Below are 21,461 nucleotides of genomic sequence, written 5' to 3' on the forward strand. Positions count from 1 at the left end.
AAACATGACCAGCATCATCTAGGTTAGATTAAGGTAGGGTAAATCTTTTACACTGCAATCACTTCGGTAATTCTTTTTTTGTATGTAGCCAAGAGCAGTTTTTAAGTCCAATTAGTCTCAAGTCCTCATTAAGTCTGACTCAAGTCCAAGTCTCTGTTTGTTATTTTGTTTTATTTATTTAAATATATAATGTCTCTGGACTTGACTTTGAGTTTTGACTTTGACACGTAAAAAACCTGGAACCAAAAAAGTCCAAGAATCCTACAGTTCTAATGTAGATGTGGAAGATTGATACCACTTTCAGATAGGAGAGTGGCATCGCTCTTCTCATCCAGCTCTCAGCAAGAAAGCAAATACGCATATTTTCCAAAATTCCTTTGAAATGTACTAACCAGTTGGGGAGTTACTTACTATGAGTTTTACTTGTAACCAATGTGGTTTCATTTATTTCCAAAATGCCTTTGTTAGTCTCCTATATTTCATGCTTGCGTCATCCTCCTCTCCTCTCTGAGTCTGTTTCTCTTTATTCAATATAATTAGTTTTGTCAAGGATGGATTGGGGTAGTAGCCAAACTTATTATGAGTCATGACAGCATGCCATTCCTCCGCATTTAGCAAAACATCCGGCTCAAACTAACATGGTTTGACTAACAATATTGTTGAAAATGCTGTGTGCGTATCTTCCTCACCTTATGTAGGATGGAAAGGTGGTGTGTCAGCAGGTGTCTTGTCCTCCCGTATCCTGCATCCATCCTTCCTTTATCGATGGAACGTGCTGTCCTGTCTGTCTCAGTGAGTTTGGTTTGTGTGCAACTATGATTTAGGGTTGAAAATGTGTGTTGTGATTACATAATTTGATAAAGGTTTACCAACACTGTATGTGTGTGTATGTATATAAAGATAATGAAGATGGCTGGTCCCCGTGGTCTGAGTGGACGCACTGTTCGGTCTCCTGTGGACGTGGAGGGCAGCAAAGGGGTCGCTCCTGCAATGGCATCATGCCGCCCTGTGCCGGCCCGTCAGTCCAAACCCGCAGCTGCATGCTGATGAAGTGTGACCACAAGGGTAGGACGTCACACTGCATGTCTGATCCGGCTGTAAATTCATTTTTTGGGATGGATTAACCAAATGAACCAAAGAGCCATTCCACCAAAGAGCAAAAAGTATGGAACTTCAGATACATGGAATTTAGAGATTGTAATCATAATTGGAAACATGTTTTAGTAGTTCTGTAAATGTGTACACAGCGTGGAGCTGTGGTGGTGGTCTGTGTTGAATTCTTCTCAGAGACAGTTCCAGGCTACTGTACAAAAAAAAAAAATCTTTATGTGCTTGTTTCATGTCTAGCGCATCCTAATGGGAACTGGGGCCTTTGGTCTCCTTGGTCTGGGTGTACAACCACATGTGGAGAAGGCAACATCACACGGGTTCGTCTCTGCAACAAACCTCCAGCGCAGAAGGGAGGCAGAGGGTGCACGGGCAGCGCCAGGGAGACACAATCTTGCAACAATACACTCTGTCCCAGTGAGTATATACCAGTGCACATACAGACTGCACTGTAGATGGCTTACAGGTGAATCATGTGTTTGTGTGTAGTTGCTGGAGGCTGGACAAGCTGGACGGAATGGTCTCTGTGCTCAGAGTCGTGTGGTGGAGGTCTTAAGAGTCGCCAGCGGGAGTGTTTGAACCCCCCCCCTCAGCACAGTGGGAAGCCTTGTGCCGGAGACGCTGTGGACTATGAAGCATGTAACAAGCAACCATGTCCTATAGGTAAACCTGAACCCTGCCCACAAACCTCAGGCTATAGGTATATCTTAACTGTGTAAGCAGATATTATCCTATAAGTAAGCTAAGCCTCACATCCATCCACAAACCTTATTCCTTTTTTATTTGATGAAACATATTTTCAAACAATAGAGGATTAAAAGACTTCGTGACTCTGTGTGAAAGACTCATTGCCTTTATATGCACATTTGTGTTTTCAGATACATGTTTGTTTTCAAATCCATGTTTTCCTGGAGTGGTGTGCACATCACATAGCGATGGATCATGGGAGTGTGGACGTTGTCCGTTGGGTTTAAATGGCAATGGCACTCACTGTGAAGATGAGAACGAGGTAATACCCACACATCAGTGCTGATGCTCATTTAGACTCCTAACCTCTCTGGCCTAGTTTGACAACATCTGCCATATGCACTGTGACACTTAAGAAGGGTTGTACACTTGACCAGATCCTGAAAGTTTCTCTCTGGTCCTGCATGGTCACCTTTGCACATTAAGCAGGTTGCAGAAGCTGTAAGTTTAACCTCCAGCCTGTAAATGAAGGCACCGTCATCTGACATCATGCCAACCTCTAAATAAATAATGTGTTCCTGTACACATCACCTGTCAAACCTTTATATTTACTGTTTGTGTTTGATATGTGGAACATGGTTAATCCCTCTATCTCTGCAGTGTGAAGTGGAGAATGTGTGTGTCACAGAGTGTGTAAACACAGACCCTGGCTTCTACTGTCTGCCCTGTCCTCCTCGCTATAAAGGCACCCAGCCATATGGCCTTGGACTGGAGATGGCCCACAAAACCAGGCAGGCATGTGTTTTCCTCTTTAAATAAACATTTTCTTTTGTGTGAACTACTTTCCTCGCTTTAAACCTCAATCATAACCACTTTTGTCTGCTCAAATGCTTAATTTTGTTTTTAGGTGTGTGATCCATACAATCCTTGCAAAGACAACACACACACCTGCCACAAATATGCTGAGTGTAAGTACCTGGGCCTGGCGTCTGAGGTTTTGTACAAGTGTGTGTGTGCTGTCGGGTTCGCGGGCGACGGCTCCCTGTGTGGTGAAGACTCTGATCTGGATGGCTGGCCCAACAGCATATTAACCTGCAAGCAGAATGCAACCTATCACTGTCAAAAGGTAAAATAATAAAAAGTGTAATCTTGATTGGCTGGCAGTGTTCTAATTGGATGGGATTTCACTAAACTGAGCTGTAATTGGCTGCAGGATAACTGCCCCATGCTGCCAAACTCTGGACAGGAAGACCTGGACAAGGACGGACAGGGAGACGCCTGTGACCCTGATGACGACAATGATGACATCATAGATGAGAGGGTGAGACTGTGGCCTCAGACATAGATTAACTTTAAGGATACCATGACAGAAATCAGGCCAATATTCACATCCCCTGTGTGTGTATGTATGAACTAATGTGTGTGTGTGTTTGGTATAGGACAACTGCCCGCTGGTGTACAACCCTCGGCAGTTTGACTCTGACAGAGACGGGGTCGGGGACCGCTGTGACAACTGTCCGTTTGATAGCAACCCGCTGCAGACTGACACTGATGACAATGGAGAGGGAGACGCCTGCAGCATTGACATTGATGGAGATGGTAAGAGCTACTCACTATACCAGGCCTGGAACTTACTTTTACTTATCCTAGTTTTTCAGTCTTATTAGAGAACTCCCTATGTATGTTAAGTTCAAAAATTGGGTTTATTTTCCCAAAAAAGATTCAACAAAAACAAATAACTGAAGGCAACTGAATTAAAGGTGCTGTAGTTAGGATTGTGAAGATCCAGGACTTACCCCAAAAATGTGAACGACAACTTCTCAGTCCCTCCCCCCTTTCTGCTAAAGCCCAGTCTCCTAAGCCCCTCCCCCCACAAGGGAGAGCTGTGCATGATAGAGCGCATGTGAAGAGGGCTGAAGGGGAGGAAACCTATTGGCAACTCGTGCGCGGGGAAGGGGGAGGGGGGGACGCTATGAAATGCGTGTGCCTGAGCAGTGATTGACATGCAGTTAGACACCCGATTGGTGGATCTCACTACAGGCGATTGGTGGATCACACTACAGGCGGTGTAGGTGGTGCCAGAGGAAATTACCTGCTTCATATAGTTCTACTGGAACATAGGGACAGTTTCAGCAAATATGACAGAATTTTAGTTTTATAAGTTAGTTACTTACTTACCCACTGCATCTTTAAGTTATAGTGTCTTAATAAAAGAGGTCAACAAAACATAACTCTACTGAAAATTAAGCCTAACAAAACAAGATGTTAACTTAACTAGCAGACATTCCAGAATGAGACATGAGGGAAACATTAATACTGGCTGTTAAAACCAATAAACACACACATGGAAGGACATACAGGAACAGGAACATAGACAATAACTGAAACTTAACACAAAGAAGGGGCCCATATGTAATCCTGATTAAAATAGCTCAGATTAATGTCAGTTTGAATAATAACCGTGAAATATGTGCAAAATAATTTTGTAATATTAGGTATAAAGTTCATGATTTAACCAGGTTAAATAAGATTAAAATGAATATCCAAGTTTTAGTAGTAATGCATTCCATTAGTTTGTCATGTTAAAAAAAAGTGTTCCGGTACTTTAAGATACTGCCGTTGAATCAGCCAATCATAATGGCTGTAGCTCTTCCTGTTGCAGGAAGAAAGCAGTGCATGAAAAAAACGCTAGGAGAAAGACGTTACTGAGCCAGTGAGCGAAACAAGAGTAAAGAAGTAAAAGTAAAACGTTGCTTTAAGTTCTCTTATTTTCTGAAGTGTTTTACGTTACATTATGTCCACACAGGTAGACTGTGGTTTGTTTCGCTGTTATTTAGCAAGTTAAGCGAAAGTAAAAAGTGACTGTTCGAATGCTTGAAGCCACGTTATACGCTGCAAGCAGATGGTAAAGATGGCGAGCCTCCGTGAGAAGATCCTCGACTGACAATCACATTGCATCCGTGTGGTTCACCTGCATGCTGTACAAGGACACCAACTCATTCATCCCGGTTCGCGGTAGGACTGGTCTGCAACATTTCTTGTCTGATGAGTGGAGTTTGATGGACTTGGGATCTCGGTAAGGGCGGACTCACTGTAAACGCCAACCAGCTTTTCTTTCTCCCGTCACACCACGGGGATTGGTATGGACTACTGTAGAAGTGCGTAGCAAGATTTTTGCACTTCGTTGAAAGAGAGACTGATTAAGATTTAACTGTGTGTTGAATATAATTCACCGCTTTTCGTTTTGTTTAAATGTGAATGTTATATTTGATTTTTCATTAATTGTGTTATTTTCCATGTAGCTACTGGCCAAACTGGTAAATGGGTTTTGCTATTACAGAAGCTTAGTTCAGTAGCTCACTGGTGTAGCAGGTTAATAGGGAAATAACATAGATTCTAAATTAGCCCTATCCAAGTTGAAATAAGAACTTACTACTAAGATTAGATTTTAAAGAGTTAACTCAAGATAATAGAAACTAAATAGCAAATTAAAGGGGCAACTTTAATTTAGCTTAAGTTGAAAGTCATTCTTGAAACCAAATGAATCTTGAATCAAACTGAAGATAAAAATATAGTATTTCTTTTCCATTCAAAAGAAAGGTTCAAACTTGAATAGATTGCATTTAAGTGCAATTATTGTGTCCATGTTATGTGAATGTGTGTATGTAAACTGTGTTATTTGGTACCATTTACTATTTCAATCTGTTTCTAAATCCCTCCTATTCTTTTATATAAACAAGCTGGCATTTAAACTTACTTTCCTGTCTGGGGTATTATTATTTAGTTACAAACTGCTCCTCCGAACCTAGAGCCTGGTCCTAACTCATCTACTACTCGTAGTAAGTGCTACATAAACTGGCGAGCCAGCCAGGAGCAGTTGAGTACTAAAATAAAGAGTGAAATAAAGCAATTTGACCACCCAGATGTAAAATAGAGTAAAGTCCGGCCAAAATATGGAAGTTGTAGCTAAAGAAAATGTAAAAGTGCCTAACTCAGTCATTGTTAGTGGACTTACTGACACAGAATCAGATCAGGATGTCACTGATTTCTTGAACCGGTATGGGCCTATTGGGAGAGCAATTAGAGTAGATGACCCTGAATCCCCATACCACAGGCATGTTATTGTGGAGTATGAGAGTGGAGCTGCAGTGAAAGCCCTTGAACCTTTGCTCCCACATTGCTATGAGAGTCCTAGTGAAGTGACATACCAGAAAAAGCTTTGTCAGCTGAATATGTTCCCAGTCGCGACTGGTAGCTGTCCAGAGCTTCCCTAACCGAACTGCAAAACATCGGCTAATCAGCAGTGGCAGATCCTTTGAAGAGATCCTGCAAGAGCAACTATCTGAATGCAGTAAAATCAGCTAGTGCAGAACCCATTAATGAGCTTGAGATTGAATCTTTCAACACAGAAATTCCAGAAAGAACAAGCTCAAACACCAGTGGCGCGAGCCACAAGTAGCCTCTCCTGTAAAGACAAGGGAGCATGGTGAAACTTCCCAACGTGCCACTCAGGGCCGAGCATTCAGCCAGAGTAAAGTGAATGAAGCTCCTATGACTGCTGTGAGCTATGCTAACCCTCAGAAGTGCAGCGAATGATCATAGAACACGTAGTGAGAAGTGAAGCCAAAGTGTACACCGATTAATCGTCATTCAGACTTAAAGCCTTTTCTGGCAGAATCCCTTGCCCCAGTCATGAAGTAGACTTTGATACATGGCGAACTAGTGTTGAGCTCATCCTCAAAGACCCAGCTCTCTCTGACCTTGCGCTCAAGAAAGATTCTTGACAGCGTGTCGCAGCGCAAAAATGTTGTCAAGCCCTTAGGCCACAAGCGTTGCCTACAGCTTACCTTGAACTATTGGACTCAGCATTCGAATCGTAGAAGATGGAGATGAACTCTTCGCTGTCTTCCTCAACACATTCCAAAACTCTGAAGAGAAAGCCTCCCCAGTACTTACACAGGCTACAGACAGTTCTCACTAAAGCACTAAGAAGAGGTGGTATCTGCTAATGAAGCTGACAAGCATCTCCTGCCAGTTTTGTCGGGGGTGCTGGGATAATATGCTGATAGCTGACCTTCAGCTTGAACGTAAAAGAGACAGCCCACCTCCATTCCCTGAGTTGCTGCTGCAGCCGTGTAGTGGAAGACAAACAGAGTGCCAAAGAAAAGCCGAATGAAAAAGCACCTTGGTGCATCAAAGCAAAAGGCCAATGCACATCTTTTGGCAGCAAGTGCTCTTGAAACTGACCTATCAATGAGGAATGATATCACTGAGTTGAGGAAGCAAATCACTCAGCTGGAGAGTCAACTGACTCAATTAAAGACACAGAGAAAGAGCGCCCATGCATCTTCGGCAGATGCTGTTGTCGCTGACTTAAAGAAACAGGTTACTGAGCTTCAAAGCCAGCTCACAAGTAGAAAAACACAGAAACCACAAGAAGACCAATGTGACAAAATTCAGTGCAAAGCATGCATCAAACAGCAAAGCATCTGAACGACCCAGTAACAGACCAAACGTCGCGCTTGCGTACTGTTTTCAATCGCGGGAGAGGGATGGCTGATGTGCATCTGTATGTCCCAATGAGCCAAATCCATCACTGGTAGCTGCAAAGACGCCAATTGAAGAGGAAACAGTCTATGTGGGACAGTCAAGATGACCCAGCCTCTTCCCAACCTTTAAACTGAACTCAGCCCTCATTGTGGGACAAATGAGAGCTAAACACACGTGACAACAGTCCCAACTCTGCTACTGAATGCAATAGAAAAAGGTTTTTCCGCACAAGATCCAATGATGTGGGACTACCAAAGGGTTTGATTGGGGCTAAATACACTGCTTGTGTACTCATTGATGGGCAAACTTGTAACTGCCTTCTTGACTCAGGATCTCAAGTGACCACAGTGTCACAATCATTCTATGAGAACAACCTGTCCAATTTGAAGATTCACCCCTTGGAAGAGCTGTTGGAAGTGGAGGCTGCAAACGGTCAAAATGTACCATATTCAGGCTTCATAGAAGTGGATATCACCTTCCCCAAGAACTGTTTTGGTTCTGAGATTACTGTACCCACTCTTGCATTAGTTGTCCCAGATACACTGTCTAATGCACAGCCCACACTCTTGATTGGCACTAACACCTTAGACTTAGTGTATGAGGATTACTCTGGTACAAGCACAGATTTTCAAGCACTCCCATATGGTTGTAGAGTTGTTCTGAAAATAATGCAGCAAAGAAACAAACACAAAGAAAACAGTAGCTTAGGACTAGTGAGGCTATCAGGGAAAGACCCTACAGTTGTCCCAGCTGGTCAAAGCCGCGTAATAGAGGGTTTAGCTCATGTTAACAGCCAAACTGCAGATCGATTGGGTTGTAATTGACTCTCCTTCATTGTCTTCCTTACCTGGAGGCATGTTAGTTACAAGCTGTTTACTTAGTCTACCTGACAACCCATCTAAGAAACTACCAGTAGTGTTGAGAGAAAGCAAGCATGACATAATCATCCCAGCAAAGAGTGTCATAGCTGAAATACACGCCTTGCAGGAAGTTATTCAGGATAAGCGAGCCCAACAGATGCAGCACACCAGAGTAGTTCCCCAAAGTCTTCTGAAAGTGTAAAACTGAACTTAAACTTTGATGGCTCCCCAATTCCAGCTGAATGGAGAGAGAATAGAGAATAAACTATGCACTATGCCAGAAATATTTGCTCTACATGACTCAGACTTTGGTCGACAAAAAAGTTAAGCACCAAATCAAGTTGAGTGTGAGACCCCCTTTAAGCATAGACCTCGACCCATGCGTCCCCAAGATCTTGATGCAGTGCGGAGACACCTACAGGAGCTGAGTGAGGCAGGGATAATCCGGGAGTCAGAGTCCCGTTCTCTTCACCTATAGTGGTGGTGAAGAGAAAAATGGAGGCCGTAAGACTCTGTATCGACTACAGGAAGTTAAACCTGCAGACTATCAAGGACGCCTATGCACTGCCTAACCTGGAGGAGACTTTCTCTGCACTCACAGGCTCGAAGTGGTTCTCTGTTCTAGACCTTAAGTCAGGCTACTATCAGATTGAAGTAGAGGAAGCTGACAAACCCAAAACAGCCTTTGTGTGTCCATTGGGGTTCTGGGAGTTCAACAGGATGCCCCAGGGCATAACTAATGCCCCCAGCACATTTCAAAGGCTGATGGAGAAGTGCATGGGGGATATCAACCTAAAAGAAGTTCTGGTCTTCTTAGACGATCTCATAGTCTTCTCAGAAACTCTTGAAGAACACGAAACCCGTCTTCTCCACGTCCTTAATCGTCTGAAGGAGTACGGTTTAAAACTGTCTTTGGAGAAATGCAAGTTTTTCCAGACGTCTGTGAGGTACTTAGGACACATTGTTTCGCAGCATGGTGTTGAAACCGACCCAGAGAAGATTGAGGCCCTAAAGACCTGGCCTAGTCCAAGAAATCTTAAAGAACTACGCTCATTCTTAGGGTTTGCTGGGTATTACCGGCGATTTATCCAGAACTATTCTAAGATCGTCAAGCCATTAAATGATCTTACTGCTGGGTACCCGCCACCTAGAAAGAGTGAAGGATCAAAAGAGGATCTTGCCCAATACTTCAAGCCAAAAGAGCCTTTTGGAAGGCGGTGGACAGACAACTGTCAACAAGCTTTTGAGGCCATCATTGACAAGCTCACCACTGCTCCAGTGTTAGGATTTGCCAACCCAAAGCTGCCGTATGTATTACACACGGATGCAAGCACAACTGGATTAGGGGCAGCACTATATCAGGAGCAGGAGGGAGCGATGCGTGTTATAGCTTATGCCAGCCGTGGACTGTCAAAGAGTGAAGCTCGTTATCCAGCTCACAAACTCGAATTTCTGGCACTCAAATGGGCTGTAACAGAAAAGCTTGCTGATTACCTATACGGAGTCCCTTTTACAGTGGTCACGGACAGCAATCCCTTAACTTACCTGCTTACCACAGCAAAGTTGGATGCAGCAAGCTATCGCTGGTTGTCTGCCCTCTCCACCTTCAGTTTCCAGCTTCAGTACCGAGCAGGGAAATGCAATCTCGACGCAGATGGCCTCTCGCGACGTCCACATGCTGAACCTGTAAATGACTTAATCTCTCAGAAAGAGGAGGAGCGAATCCGTCAATTCATACATCACCACCTACCTGAGTCTGACGAAGTCACACGAATCTCCTGCAAAACTGTTAGTGCAGTCTGTGAGAAACATTTAGTCTGCCCTCCTGTAGACACAAATGAAAATGGCCCCATCAGTCCTCTGGTTGCATCTCTTGCCATGTCGGCTAACGCTATTCCAGACAGCTTTGAGCACTGTGATGGTTTTCCTGTCATATCCAGTATCTCAGAGGAAGATTTGAAACAACAACAAAGAGCTGATCCTGCTATCTATGAAATCATCCGTCTAATGGAAACTGGGGAAACCCCTCCTCCGGCTGTTAGGAAAGAACTGCCAGACCTTCCCATCTTTCTGCGAGAGATGAGCAAGCTAGAGAAGAAGGATGATATTCTCTACAGGAAAAGGCAGGTCGGTGAAGAAACCCAATACCAGATCGTCTTACCAGTGAAGTTCAGAGATATGGTAATGAGAAGCCTTCACGATGACATGGGTCATTTCGGTTTCGATCGTACCCTTGACCTTACACGATCCAGATTCTTTTGGCCAAGAATGGCTACTGATGTTGAGAGGAAGATAAAAAGTTGCAGCCGCTGTGTCTGTCGGAAGACACCACCTGAGAAGGCTGCGCCTCTGGTTAACATTCAAGTTACAAGACCGCTTGAGTTAGTCTGTATGGACTTCTTGTCAATAGAACCAGACCGAAGCAATACTAAAGATGTTCTTGTGATCACTGATTTCTATACAAAATATGCATTGGCAATTCCAACTCCTAATCAGAAGGCTCGGACCGTAGCCAAATGCTTGTGGGAAAACTTCATAACTCATTATGGTTTCCCTGAAAAACTGCACAGCGATCAAGGACCAGACTTCGAGTCTAAGACTATCAAAGAACTCTGTGATCTTGCAGGCATTACAAAAATCAGGACAACTCCATTATCATCAGGGGAAACCCTGTGGAAAGATTTAACAGGACACTTCTAAGTATGCTAGGTACACTCAAAGCTAAAGACAAAACCCACTGGCGAGATTTTTGTGAAGCCATTAGTCGCACGCGTATAATTGCACTAAACATGAGACAACCGGGTTCACGCCGTATGAACTAATGTTTGGGCGGCAGCCCCGGTTGCCTATTGATCTTGCCTTCAATGTGCCATTGAACAATGGCAGTCAGAAGTCTCATTCCCAGTATGTACGAGCTCTCAAAACCCATCTTCAAGAGAGTTACCAACTTGCCAGTAAGAATGCTGCTAAGACGGCGGAAAGGAACAAAGTCAGATTTGACAGACGTGTCACAGAATCTACCTTAAGTGCAGGTGATCGTGTATTGGTCAGAAATGTACGCCTAAAGGGGAAAACACAAGCTGGCTGACAAGTGGGAAGGAACTGTGCATGTCGTGGTTAACCGCCAAAGGGAGACCTTCCAGTTTATACCGTCAAGCCAGAGAACAAAGATAGTCCCCTCAGGACATTGCACAGAGACCTCCTGCTACCATGTGGGTTCTTACCAGCTCCTGAAGAAGAACCTGTAGCTGTTTCAAGCAAACCTCAAAGGCCAAGTACCGTCAACACCCACAACCTGATCCGGCGAGCAAGAACCAGAATCTGGCGAAGAAACAGACTTTATGTCATATTCCTTTTATGACCTAGTCTCGAGATCCACAAGTTCCACTCAGGAATATAACCGAGAGCAGTCCAGTTCATCGATTGAGCCTACCTGTGTGGATACTGCAGCAGTTTCCCACAGTGTTCGGGAGGAGTCTGGCGAAGTCTCATCTGGAAGTTCATCTTTACAAGAGGAAAAATACTTACCTGAAGAGGAACCCATAACCATAAGTGACCTGCCTGAAAATGGGAGTTTATCTGAACAAATAGCAGACGGACCTGTGAAAGGGAATGGAACCTGAAACACTAACAACTGAAACTGAACATGAATCTGGAGTTCCCAATGGAGACAGTGCAGAAAGAAACAGAGATCAGTGAGGAGAGCATTGATAGGGATGAAAGTATGGATACATTGAGAAGATCTTCAAGACAAAGAGAACCGACAAGAAAACTGACATATCCTGAGTTAGGGAACCCCTTAGTGACTGTTGTCCAAGCTTTATTTCAAAGTTTAAGTACAGTTATCACAAAATCTTTTGTAGAGCCTAGTTTCACACCTCTACCTGAACCTGAAATAGTGTGACCCATTACAATATGCAAAGGGACTTGCATAGATTTAAGAGGGGAGGGTGTAATCCTGATTAAAATAGCTCAGATTAATGTCAGTTTGAATAATAACCGTGAAATATGTGCAAAATAATTTTGTAATATTAGGTATAAAGTTCATGATTTAACCAGGTTAAATAAGATTAAAATGAACATCCAAGTTTTAGTAGTAATGCATTCCATTAGTTTGTCATGTTAAAAAAAAGTGTTCCGGTACTTTAAAGATACTGCCGTTGAATCAGCCAATCATAATGGCTGTAGCTCTTCCTGTTGCAGGAAGAAAGCAGTGCATGAAAAAACGCTAGGAGAAAGCGTTACTGAGCCAGTGAGCGAAACAAGAGTAAAGAAGTAAAAAGAAAAGCGTTGCTTTAAGTTCTCATATTTTATTTTCTGAAGTGTTTTACGTTACATTATGTCCACACAGGTAGACTGTGGTTTATTTCCGCCGTTATTTAGCAAGTTAAGCGAAAGTAAAAGTGACTGTTCGAATGCTTGAAGCCACGTTATACGCTGCAAGCAGATGGTAAAGATGGCGGAGCCTCCCGTGAAGATCCTCGACTGACAATCACATTGCATCCGTGTGGTTCACCTGCATGCTGTACAAGGACACCAACTCATTCATCCCGGTTCGCGGTAGGACTGGTCTGCAACATTTCTTTGATACAGAGTGGAGTTTGATGGACTTGGGATCTCGGTAAGAGCGGACTCACTGTAAACTGACAACGCTTTTTTCTTCTGCGTACACACGCGGAATTGGTATGGACTGCACAAGCGTGTTGCTAGCAAGATTTTGCACTCGTTGAAAAGAGACTGATTAAGATTTAACTGTGTGTTGAATATAATTCACCGCTTTTACGTTTTGTTTAAATGTGAATGTTATATTTGATTTTTCATTAATTGTGTTATTTTCCATGTAGCTACTGGCCAAACTGGTAAATGGGTTTTGCTATTACAGAAGCTTAGTTCAGTAGCTCACTGGTGTAGCAGGTTAATAGGGAAATAACATAGATTCTAAATTAGCCCTATCCAAGTTGAAATAAGAACTTACTACTAAGATTAGATTTTAAAGAGTTAACTCAAGATAATAGAAACTAAATAGCAAATTAAAGGGGCAACTTTAATTTAGCTTAAGTTGAAAGTCATTCTTGAAACCAAATGAATCTTGAATCAAACTGAAGATAAAAAATATAGTATTTCTTTTCCATTCAAAAGAAAGGTTCAAACTTGAATAGATTGCATTTAAGTGCAATTATTGTGTCCATGTTATGTGAATGTGTGTATGTAAACTGTGTTATTTGGTACCATTTACTATTTCAATCTGTTTCTAAATCCCTCCTATTCTTTTATATAAACAAGCTGGCATTTAAAACTTACTTTCCTGTCTGGGGTATTATTATTTAGTTACAAACTGCTCCTCAGACCTAGAGCCTGGTCCTAACTCATCTACTACTCGTAGTAAGTGCTACATAAGCGTATTTCTTAGTGGCCGAAATTGGTGAATGATGAACATGGCGTTGCTTCGAATTTCGGGTGTCCTAGGGGTACGTCAAAGATTTATCACAGATTTTGTTGGGGTTTAGACTAGGACACATTAATCTTTGGAAAAAAGAAAATAAATTCTTTGGTAATGAGCACTGCAGACTGGGACCAGGATCAATTCAAAGTGGATTCAGTGTTGAGTTACTCTTTACATATGGATCAAATTACATGTACCCAAACATGGTCTGGATTTATATTGGTTGCCGTGTAATAAAAGAGTAGAAGCCACACGATATGCAACTCATCTGCTGTGTGTTTGTGTGTGTGTCTCTTACTCCAGAGATTTTGAATGAACGGGACAACTGCCCCTTAGTCTACAACACTGATCAGAGGGACACAGACCTGGATGGTGTTGGAGACCAGTGTGACAACTGTCCCCTTCTACACAACCCACTGCAGGTTCCTGAAAAACACAAATGCTAAAAAGCATACATGTATATTGATGGTGGTGGCGTTGCTTCACAGAACATCTGGTATGGGTTGCACAATCTAAAACAGGGATCAAAGAAAGCTGTTCTAACAATGTATTTATTAGTGGCAATCAATCAGGTGGATGGCTAACTTTTTTTAATACATGAAAAGGAAATCTTGGAAGTCTGTGCAGGGTTTTAGTGGTAGAGGTAAAACTAAGCATAGAGATTGATTTAACACTATTTAAACATATCATGTGTGTGTGTGTGTGTGTGTGTGTGTGTGTGTGTGTGTGTGTGTGTGTGTGTGTGTGTGTGTGTGTGTGTGTGTGTGTGCGTGCGCACGCGCGTGTGTGTGCATGTGTGTAGCTTGACTCTGACAGTGACCTGGTGGGGGACATGTGTGACGACAACGACGACATCGATGAGGACGGCCACCAAAACTCTCTTGACAACTGTCCCTACATTGCCAATAGCAACCAGGCCGACCATGACAAGGACGGGAAGGGTGACGCCTGTGACCATGATGACGACAACGACGGTATCCCTGACGACCGGGACAACTGCAGACTAGTGCCCAACAGGGACCAGCTGGACTCTGATGGTGGGTGTTGCTACGTTTTTTTCAAACTTTTAGGCGGCACATAGGTCTTCTCAAAACACACAAAAAAAGGTGTCAGCTATAGCGATTTAAACATAATCTGCTGACAAGCCATCTGTTGAACTGAGAATGCCTCTAATATCACAATACAAATGTGAAAGGTTGTGTCAAATGCTGATTCATTTGCTGTCAAAAGTAAAAGATATTTTGGACAATTTACGATAAATAGATTTTGCAGTCATCCAGTAAAATCAGTCAAGTATGTTTCCAGTGATCCAGGTCATGTTGGACATCAACTGTTTATGGCTCTCACTCCTGTGATTAATCATAAATAAAAGATTCTTTAATCTATCCACAATCATACAGGACTTTCTCAATACATTTGCACATTATCTCTTATTATTCTTGGCAAAAATGAATCCAGGAAATCACATCATTGCATTTTCTCTCCTTATTCCTCCGTCTTGCAGGTGATGGGAGCGGAGATGCATGCTTTGATGACTTTGACAATGACAGTATTCCAGATGCGCTGGATCCATGTCCGCTGAACCAGGATATCAGGTCTACAGACTTCAGGAAGTTTCAGGTTGTTTTGTTGGACCCTAAAGGCACCACGCAGTCGGACCCTCTCTGGGTGATCCGCAGCCAAGGCACGGAGCTGCTGCAGACGGCCAACTCAGACCCTGGCATCGCTTTAGGTGAGATTAACTATAAAAAGGGAATCAGTAAATCCAGAAAGTATACATAAAACATGTAACTTTGTTTAAACAGGATATGACAAGTTCAGCGCGGTGGACTTCAGCGTGACATTTTATGTGAATACCAACCGAGATGACGACTACGCAGGCATTGTTTTCGCCTACCAGTCCAGTCGACGCTTCTATGTTGTCATGTGGAAACAGGTGAGGTTTAAACGCAGACTTGATGAGAATTCCTACTGGCTTCACTAATGGTAGTAGCAGTCTAACTTAAATTGCCATTAAACCTGTAATTTGTGGTTTGAATCAAAAGTTATATCCATCTTTATACATCATATACATCTCCTTAACCATAATGTCCTTTATGTATCTTCTACAGTGCCTTGCGAAAGTATTCGGCCCCCTTGAACTTTTCGACCTTTTGCCACATTTCAGGCCTCAAACATAAAGATATAAAACTGTAATTTTTTGTGAAGAATCAACAACAAGTGGGACACAATCATGAAGTGGAACGGAATTTATTGGATATTTCAAACCTTTTAAACAAATAAAAAACTGAAATATTGGGCGTGCAAAATTATTCAGCCCCCTTAAGTTAATACTTTGTAGCGCCACCTTTTACTGCGATTACAGCTGTAAGTCGCTTGGGGTATGTCTCTATCAGTTTTGCACATCGAGAGACTGACATTTTTGCCCATTCCTCCTTGCAAAACAGCTCGAGCTCAGTTAGGTTGGATGGAGAGCGTTTGTGAACAGCAGTTTTCAGTTCTTTCCACAGATTCTCGATTGGATTCAGGTCTGGATTTTGACTTGGCCATTCTAACACCTGGATATGTTTATTTGTGAACCATTCCATTGTAGATTTTGCTTTATGTTTTGGATCATTGTCTTGTTGGAAGACAAATCTCAGTCCCAGTCTCAGGTCTTTTGCAGACTCCATCAGGTTTTCTTCCAGAATGGTCCTGTATTTGGCTCCATCCATCTTCCCATCAATTTTAACCATCTTCCCTGTCCCTGCTGAAGAAAAGCAGGCCCAAACCATGATGCTGCCACCACCATGTTTGACAGTGGGGATGGTGTGTTCAGGGTGATGAGCTGTGTTGCTTTTACGCCAAACATAACGTTTTTGCATTGTTGCCAAAAAGTTCGATTTTGGTTTCATCTGACCACAGCACCTTCTTCCACATGTTTGGTGTGTCTCCCAGGTGGCTTTTGGCAAACTTTAAACGACACTTTTATGGATATCTTTAAGAAATGGCTTTCTTCTTGCCACTCTTCCATAAAGGCCAGATTTGTGCAGTATACGACTGATTGTTGTCCTATGGACAGAGTCTCCCACCTCAGCTGTAGATCTCTGCAGTTCATCCAGAGTGATCATGGGCCTCTTGGCTGCATCTCTGATCAGTCTTCTCATTGTATGAGCTGAAAGTTTAGAGGGACGGCCGGGTCTTCGTAGATTTGTAGTGGTCTGATACTCCTTCCATTTCAATATTATCGCTTGCACAGTGCTCCTTGGGATGTTTAAAGCTTGGGAAATCTTTTTGTATCCAAATCCGGCTTTAAACTTCTCCACAACAGTATCTCGGACCTGCCTGGTGTGTTCCTTGTTCTTCATGATGCTCTCTGCGCTTTACACGGACCTCTGAGACTATCACAGAGCAGGTGCATTTATACGGAGACTTGATTACACACAGCTGGATTCTATTTATCATCATTAGTCATTTAGGTCAACATTGGATCATTCAGAGATCCTCACTGAACTTCTGGAGAGAGTTTGCTGCACTGAAAGTAAAGGGGCTGAATAATTTTGCACGCCCACTTTTTCAGTTTTTTATTTGTTAAAAAAGTTTGAAATAGCCAATGAATTTCGTTCCACTTCATAATTGGGACCCACTTGTTGTTGATTCTTCACAAAAAATTACAGTTTTATATCTTTATGTTTGAGGCCTGAAATGTGGCAAAAGGTCGAAATGTTCAAGGGGGCCGAATACTTTCGCAAGGCACTGTATGTTCTAACAAAATGTATATGACAGTTCTCGCTAGCAAAAAAAGTGCGTAAAATAAAAAGCCCTGACTTTTTGTGAGCGGGGACGGTCCTCAGCCATGTATCAACATCAGCTTAACCTTTACTCACTTTTGTCCTTTTTATGAGAGCAGGTGTCTCAGGCCTACTGGGAGAAAAAGCCATTTAAAGCTTTTGCCACAGCCGGAGTCTCGATCAAACTGGTCAACTCCACCACGGGACCAGGAGAGTATCTACGCAATGCCCTGTGGCACACCGGAAACAACAGACATCAGGCATGAATCAATCAAAGTTTATGTCTTTGTCTCTTTATATTCTGCTTGTCATAAATCACACTACATTTCTTATTTGAACAGATAAACAACCTTAGAACAGCACAGTAAAAATCAGACATTCCCCCAAATGTCTCTACCCTGACATCTGTGTGTGTGTGTGTGTGTGTGTGTGTGTGTGTGTGTGTGTGTGTGTGTGTGTGTGTGTGTGTGTGTGTGTGTGTGTGTGTGTGTGTGTGTTTAGGTCAAAACATTGTGGCATGACCCCAATAAAATTGGCTGGAAGGCCTACACAGCCTACCGCATACACCTTATCCACAGACCCAAGACTGGGTTCATCAGGTACAAAGACTGTCATCATATAAAGTGTCATTTTTTAACACTGGATCACCTAACCATGTTAGATGTATTCAAGCAAGACTCTTGAACGAGAATAACCCCAGAATAAGAAAATAATCACTTGTGAGGAAATTACTCTTTTCCCTTGTGTTTTCTCGTTATTATCTGGAAAACATTGCTCTGGTGATACAGTAGATGTACTGAGTTTAAGCATTCGTTTGCTTTGCTGCATTGCATGCCTTCTTTGGAGCCTGAATTTGTATTTTTATGTTGAGCTGTCATAAACCACAGCTGAATTATGATTATGGAAATCACCCAACTTTTAAAGATTTGTGGACTTCCTTAGAGAAACCCTCTGCATTGGCAGTAACGTTTACATTCAAAACGTGATATTATTGGCTTGGGCTTTAAATGACCATACCAGTGTTTCAGCCCATTCATCACACATACATAATTGTTCTGTATTGTTTTAAGATTTGCGAACATTGTCTGTGTTAAGTTTTGTGAAACTAACATCACTGGTTTGCACATATTCAGTGCAGACTTTTCAGATCAGTCTGCTTTTACAACTACTAATGTGAAGCGGTATAACCTCAACAACAGTAAAAACAGACATGATTCTCTTGGATCACCAATTTAAAGCAGGTTTTCCTGTCAGAGTCTCAACTCTTATGGGAGAAAACATGCCAAAAGCACTGGTGTGGACCTTTAAATCAGACATTGAGGCTCAGTCAGTACAAGTTCAGTTCATGTAGGTTTTAGTGGAGTAGCAATCTGTCGCACATTTTTGAAGAATAAAATCACCCACAGATGTGCTTACACTCGAGGACATCATCAATCTCCAAGAGTTATTTTATGATAATAGCGTGATTTACTTACTTTGTTGGACCCGGTTCTCCTGAACCTGCCACATCTACTTCTAGTTAGTTGTGCTTCACACTAATGACTTTCAGAAAAATTAAAATACCCCGGGCAATGTGTGGTTGGTGCTGTTTGTGCAGATAGAGAGAACAACATCAGTGCTATAGCGAGGTTTTCAAGCTGAACAAAGAGAACAAAATGGTGACGCGCACAGCCCATTTGTTCAAATGATAAAAATACTAAGGCTCTCTTAGAAAATACAAGCAATGGCTGTGTTGCATTCTGGTTACTGAATGATTGTAAGAGAACTGTACGCTTATTGTATGTGAGACTGAAAAGAGGCTCCTGCCCTTTGATTGTGAAGGACAAACAAACATTGGTATTTTAATAGTTGCTACAAAGCTCTGTTGAAACTGCTTTAAATATAGCTCTATTTGACGTCATGTCCTCATTTTTGTTCAGGAATAAGTGGTAAAATACAAACAGTGAAAAATATAACAAAATGTACTTAGTGACTGATTTGTAACTCTCAGGTACCCACAGTTATAGGTGGTCTGCATCTGTAGTAAAACATGATGACAAATGCTGTGTGTGATTAGGTTTGCTTTGTTGTGCTGCAGGGTGGTGGTGTACGAGGGCAGGGAGATTTTATCTGACTCTGGGGCGGTGTATGAACACACCCTGGCTGGAGGCAGACTGGGGCTGTTTGTCTTCTCTCAGGAACATGTCCTCTTCTCAGACCTCAGATATGAGTGCAGAGGTAAGATATCTCCGTCAAAACGGGTGTCCTGACTACTGATCAGTGGTGGAAGAAGTACTCCGATCCATTACTTAAGTAAAAGTACCAATACAACAATGTGAAAGGACTCAATTACAAGTAAAAGTCCTGCATCAAAATCCTACTCAAGTAAAAGTTTGTATTAGCAGCAAAATATACTTCTCAAATGTATATGAAATGTTTAGACTGTTCTCTTTTATTCTTCTTCTCTTCTATTTGCGTTTTTGTGAAATATTGGATAATTTCACCTCTTTGGGCCTTTGAACAGTTATTTAAATGATACCATCTGAGAATTTCATAAGGGAAATCTCTTTTCAATAGCACTGATAACAACTCATATCTGAAATGTGACAAGAGGCCCTAAATAGACACTTTGTTGTGAGAGGTCACAAGACAAAAAGGTTAGGAACCACTGGTTTAATCTTTAACACTGTGTTGTATTTTAAGCTCATCGTGTCTGTCTTATGTCAGATATTAATCTCTAACTATACCTAGTACCTAGTAAAAAGTGCAAAATTACTCTTTGAATTGTAGTGAAGTAGAAGTATAAAAGAGCATACAATGAAAACACTCAAGGACAGTACTTGAGTAAATGTACTTTCCACCACTGCTACTGATCACTGTGCCTCTGTCCTCCAGCGTTTCAAAATAAGTTCCTCTCATAAAAGGTCTAATATCTGTGACCTGTTCTTCTTTATTTCCTCCTCAGATAACTGAACTATTCTGCTGGGATATTAAGGAATATCTTCAACCTCCCACCAGAGATCCACATCAATTCCAGTAAAAAAAAAAAATCTTAATACAACTGAGAGAGGGAGAGCATCGGGTCACTAATTAATAGTCTAGGCTGCTTTATCCAGCCAAGACTATCAACTAGTGACTATGATCTATCAGTTTTTTATGCGACGGTAATGATTTCAGGCTGTCTCAATTCGCTGTATATTACTGTTAAGACTCAGCATCTCTAATGACTGCAACTTCTTGTTGCTTTTCATTTGCTTTTTGCTAATGGTTGTAAATAATTATTTATTGCCAGATATGAAAGGGAGAGAAGGTAGAATAAATTGATGATGGAGTAAGTAAAGAAGCACCATGCAAATGTCTGGTAACTTTTTTTTTTCCAATTGTTTTTCTTTTCTGATGATGGCAGTAGCTATTACGCATACAATTGTGGAAGCGTGGTCTCCAGCGCCCTTTAGTGGTGAAAGTAATAATTACAAATAATGAGTGGGAGAGAAAGGAACAGAAGTTGACAAAGGTTTGGCCTACTTGAGGTTGGTAAAGTAATTTAAAGTTTTATATGATCGCTATGACAATTTTTTCAATTCTTTTAACAGCTTTTCTAAACTCGTAATGCACCAACACACCTACAACACACAATTGGCAAAACCATTTATCATTAACTTCAGTATACAAACCTAACACATTTTTATTCTATTAAATAACAAATAATACCAAAATACCATAATACAATGTAAATAATGTATTACCAAGACAATGCAATCATGTCTCAAAATCATATAATTCTTCCATAATATAATCTTCCAAAACACTAACACATGTTCTCTCCCAACAGGAACATTTAGTCAATCACTGCACAAAGTCATACAAAACACTAACGTCACATGGAATTACAGAAACTGCATTATTTTATGTGTCAGGTCTACCCGTATACAATAGACAGTAGTACGTTCTATGAAAAAAAGAAGACAGAGACAGAATTGTCCTGGTACTCGTCTTCCTCTCCCTCGTGCAGAAATTTTTCGGACTTTCTTTGTGTTCATCTTTATTGTTCCTATTCCACACAAA

At 41.8% G+C, this 21,461-nt stretch overlaps 1 protein-coding gene across 1 annotated transcript; it reads left to right on the forward strand.

Moving 5' to 3' along the window:
* Positions 1–878: 878 nt before the first annotated feature.
* Positions 879–21,031, forward strand: LOC120550886 (thrombospondin-2-like). The gene is made up of 16 exons (XM_039787819.1): positions 879–1,065; positions 1,348–1,524; positions 1,597–1,770; positions 1,986–2,116; positions 2,455–2,589; positions 2,702–2,920; positions 3,008–3,115; positions 3,234–3,393; positions 13,951–14,069; positions 14,450–14,684; positions 15,152–15,379; positions 15,453–15,583; positions 17,537–17,677; positions 17,919–18,016; positions 19,495–19,634; positions 20,362–21,031. The coding sequence occupies exons 1-16, from the start codon at positions 879–881 to the stop codon at positions 20,367–20,369; spliced, it is 2,391 nt and encodes a 796-aa protein (XP_039643753.1). The 3' UTR covers positions 20,370–21,031.
* The last annotated feature ends 430 nt before the right edge of the window (positions 21,032–21,461 follow it).

Source organism: Perca fluviatilis, chromosome 21 (assembly GCF_010015445.1).
Source record: "Perca fluviatilis chromosome 21, GENO_Pfluv_1.0, whole genome shotgun sequence".
Lineage (NCBI taxonomy): Eukaryota > Metazoa > Chordata > Actinopteri > Perciformes > Percidae > Perca > Perca fluviatilis.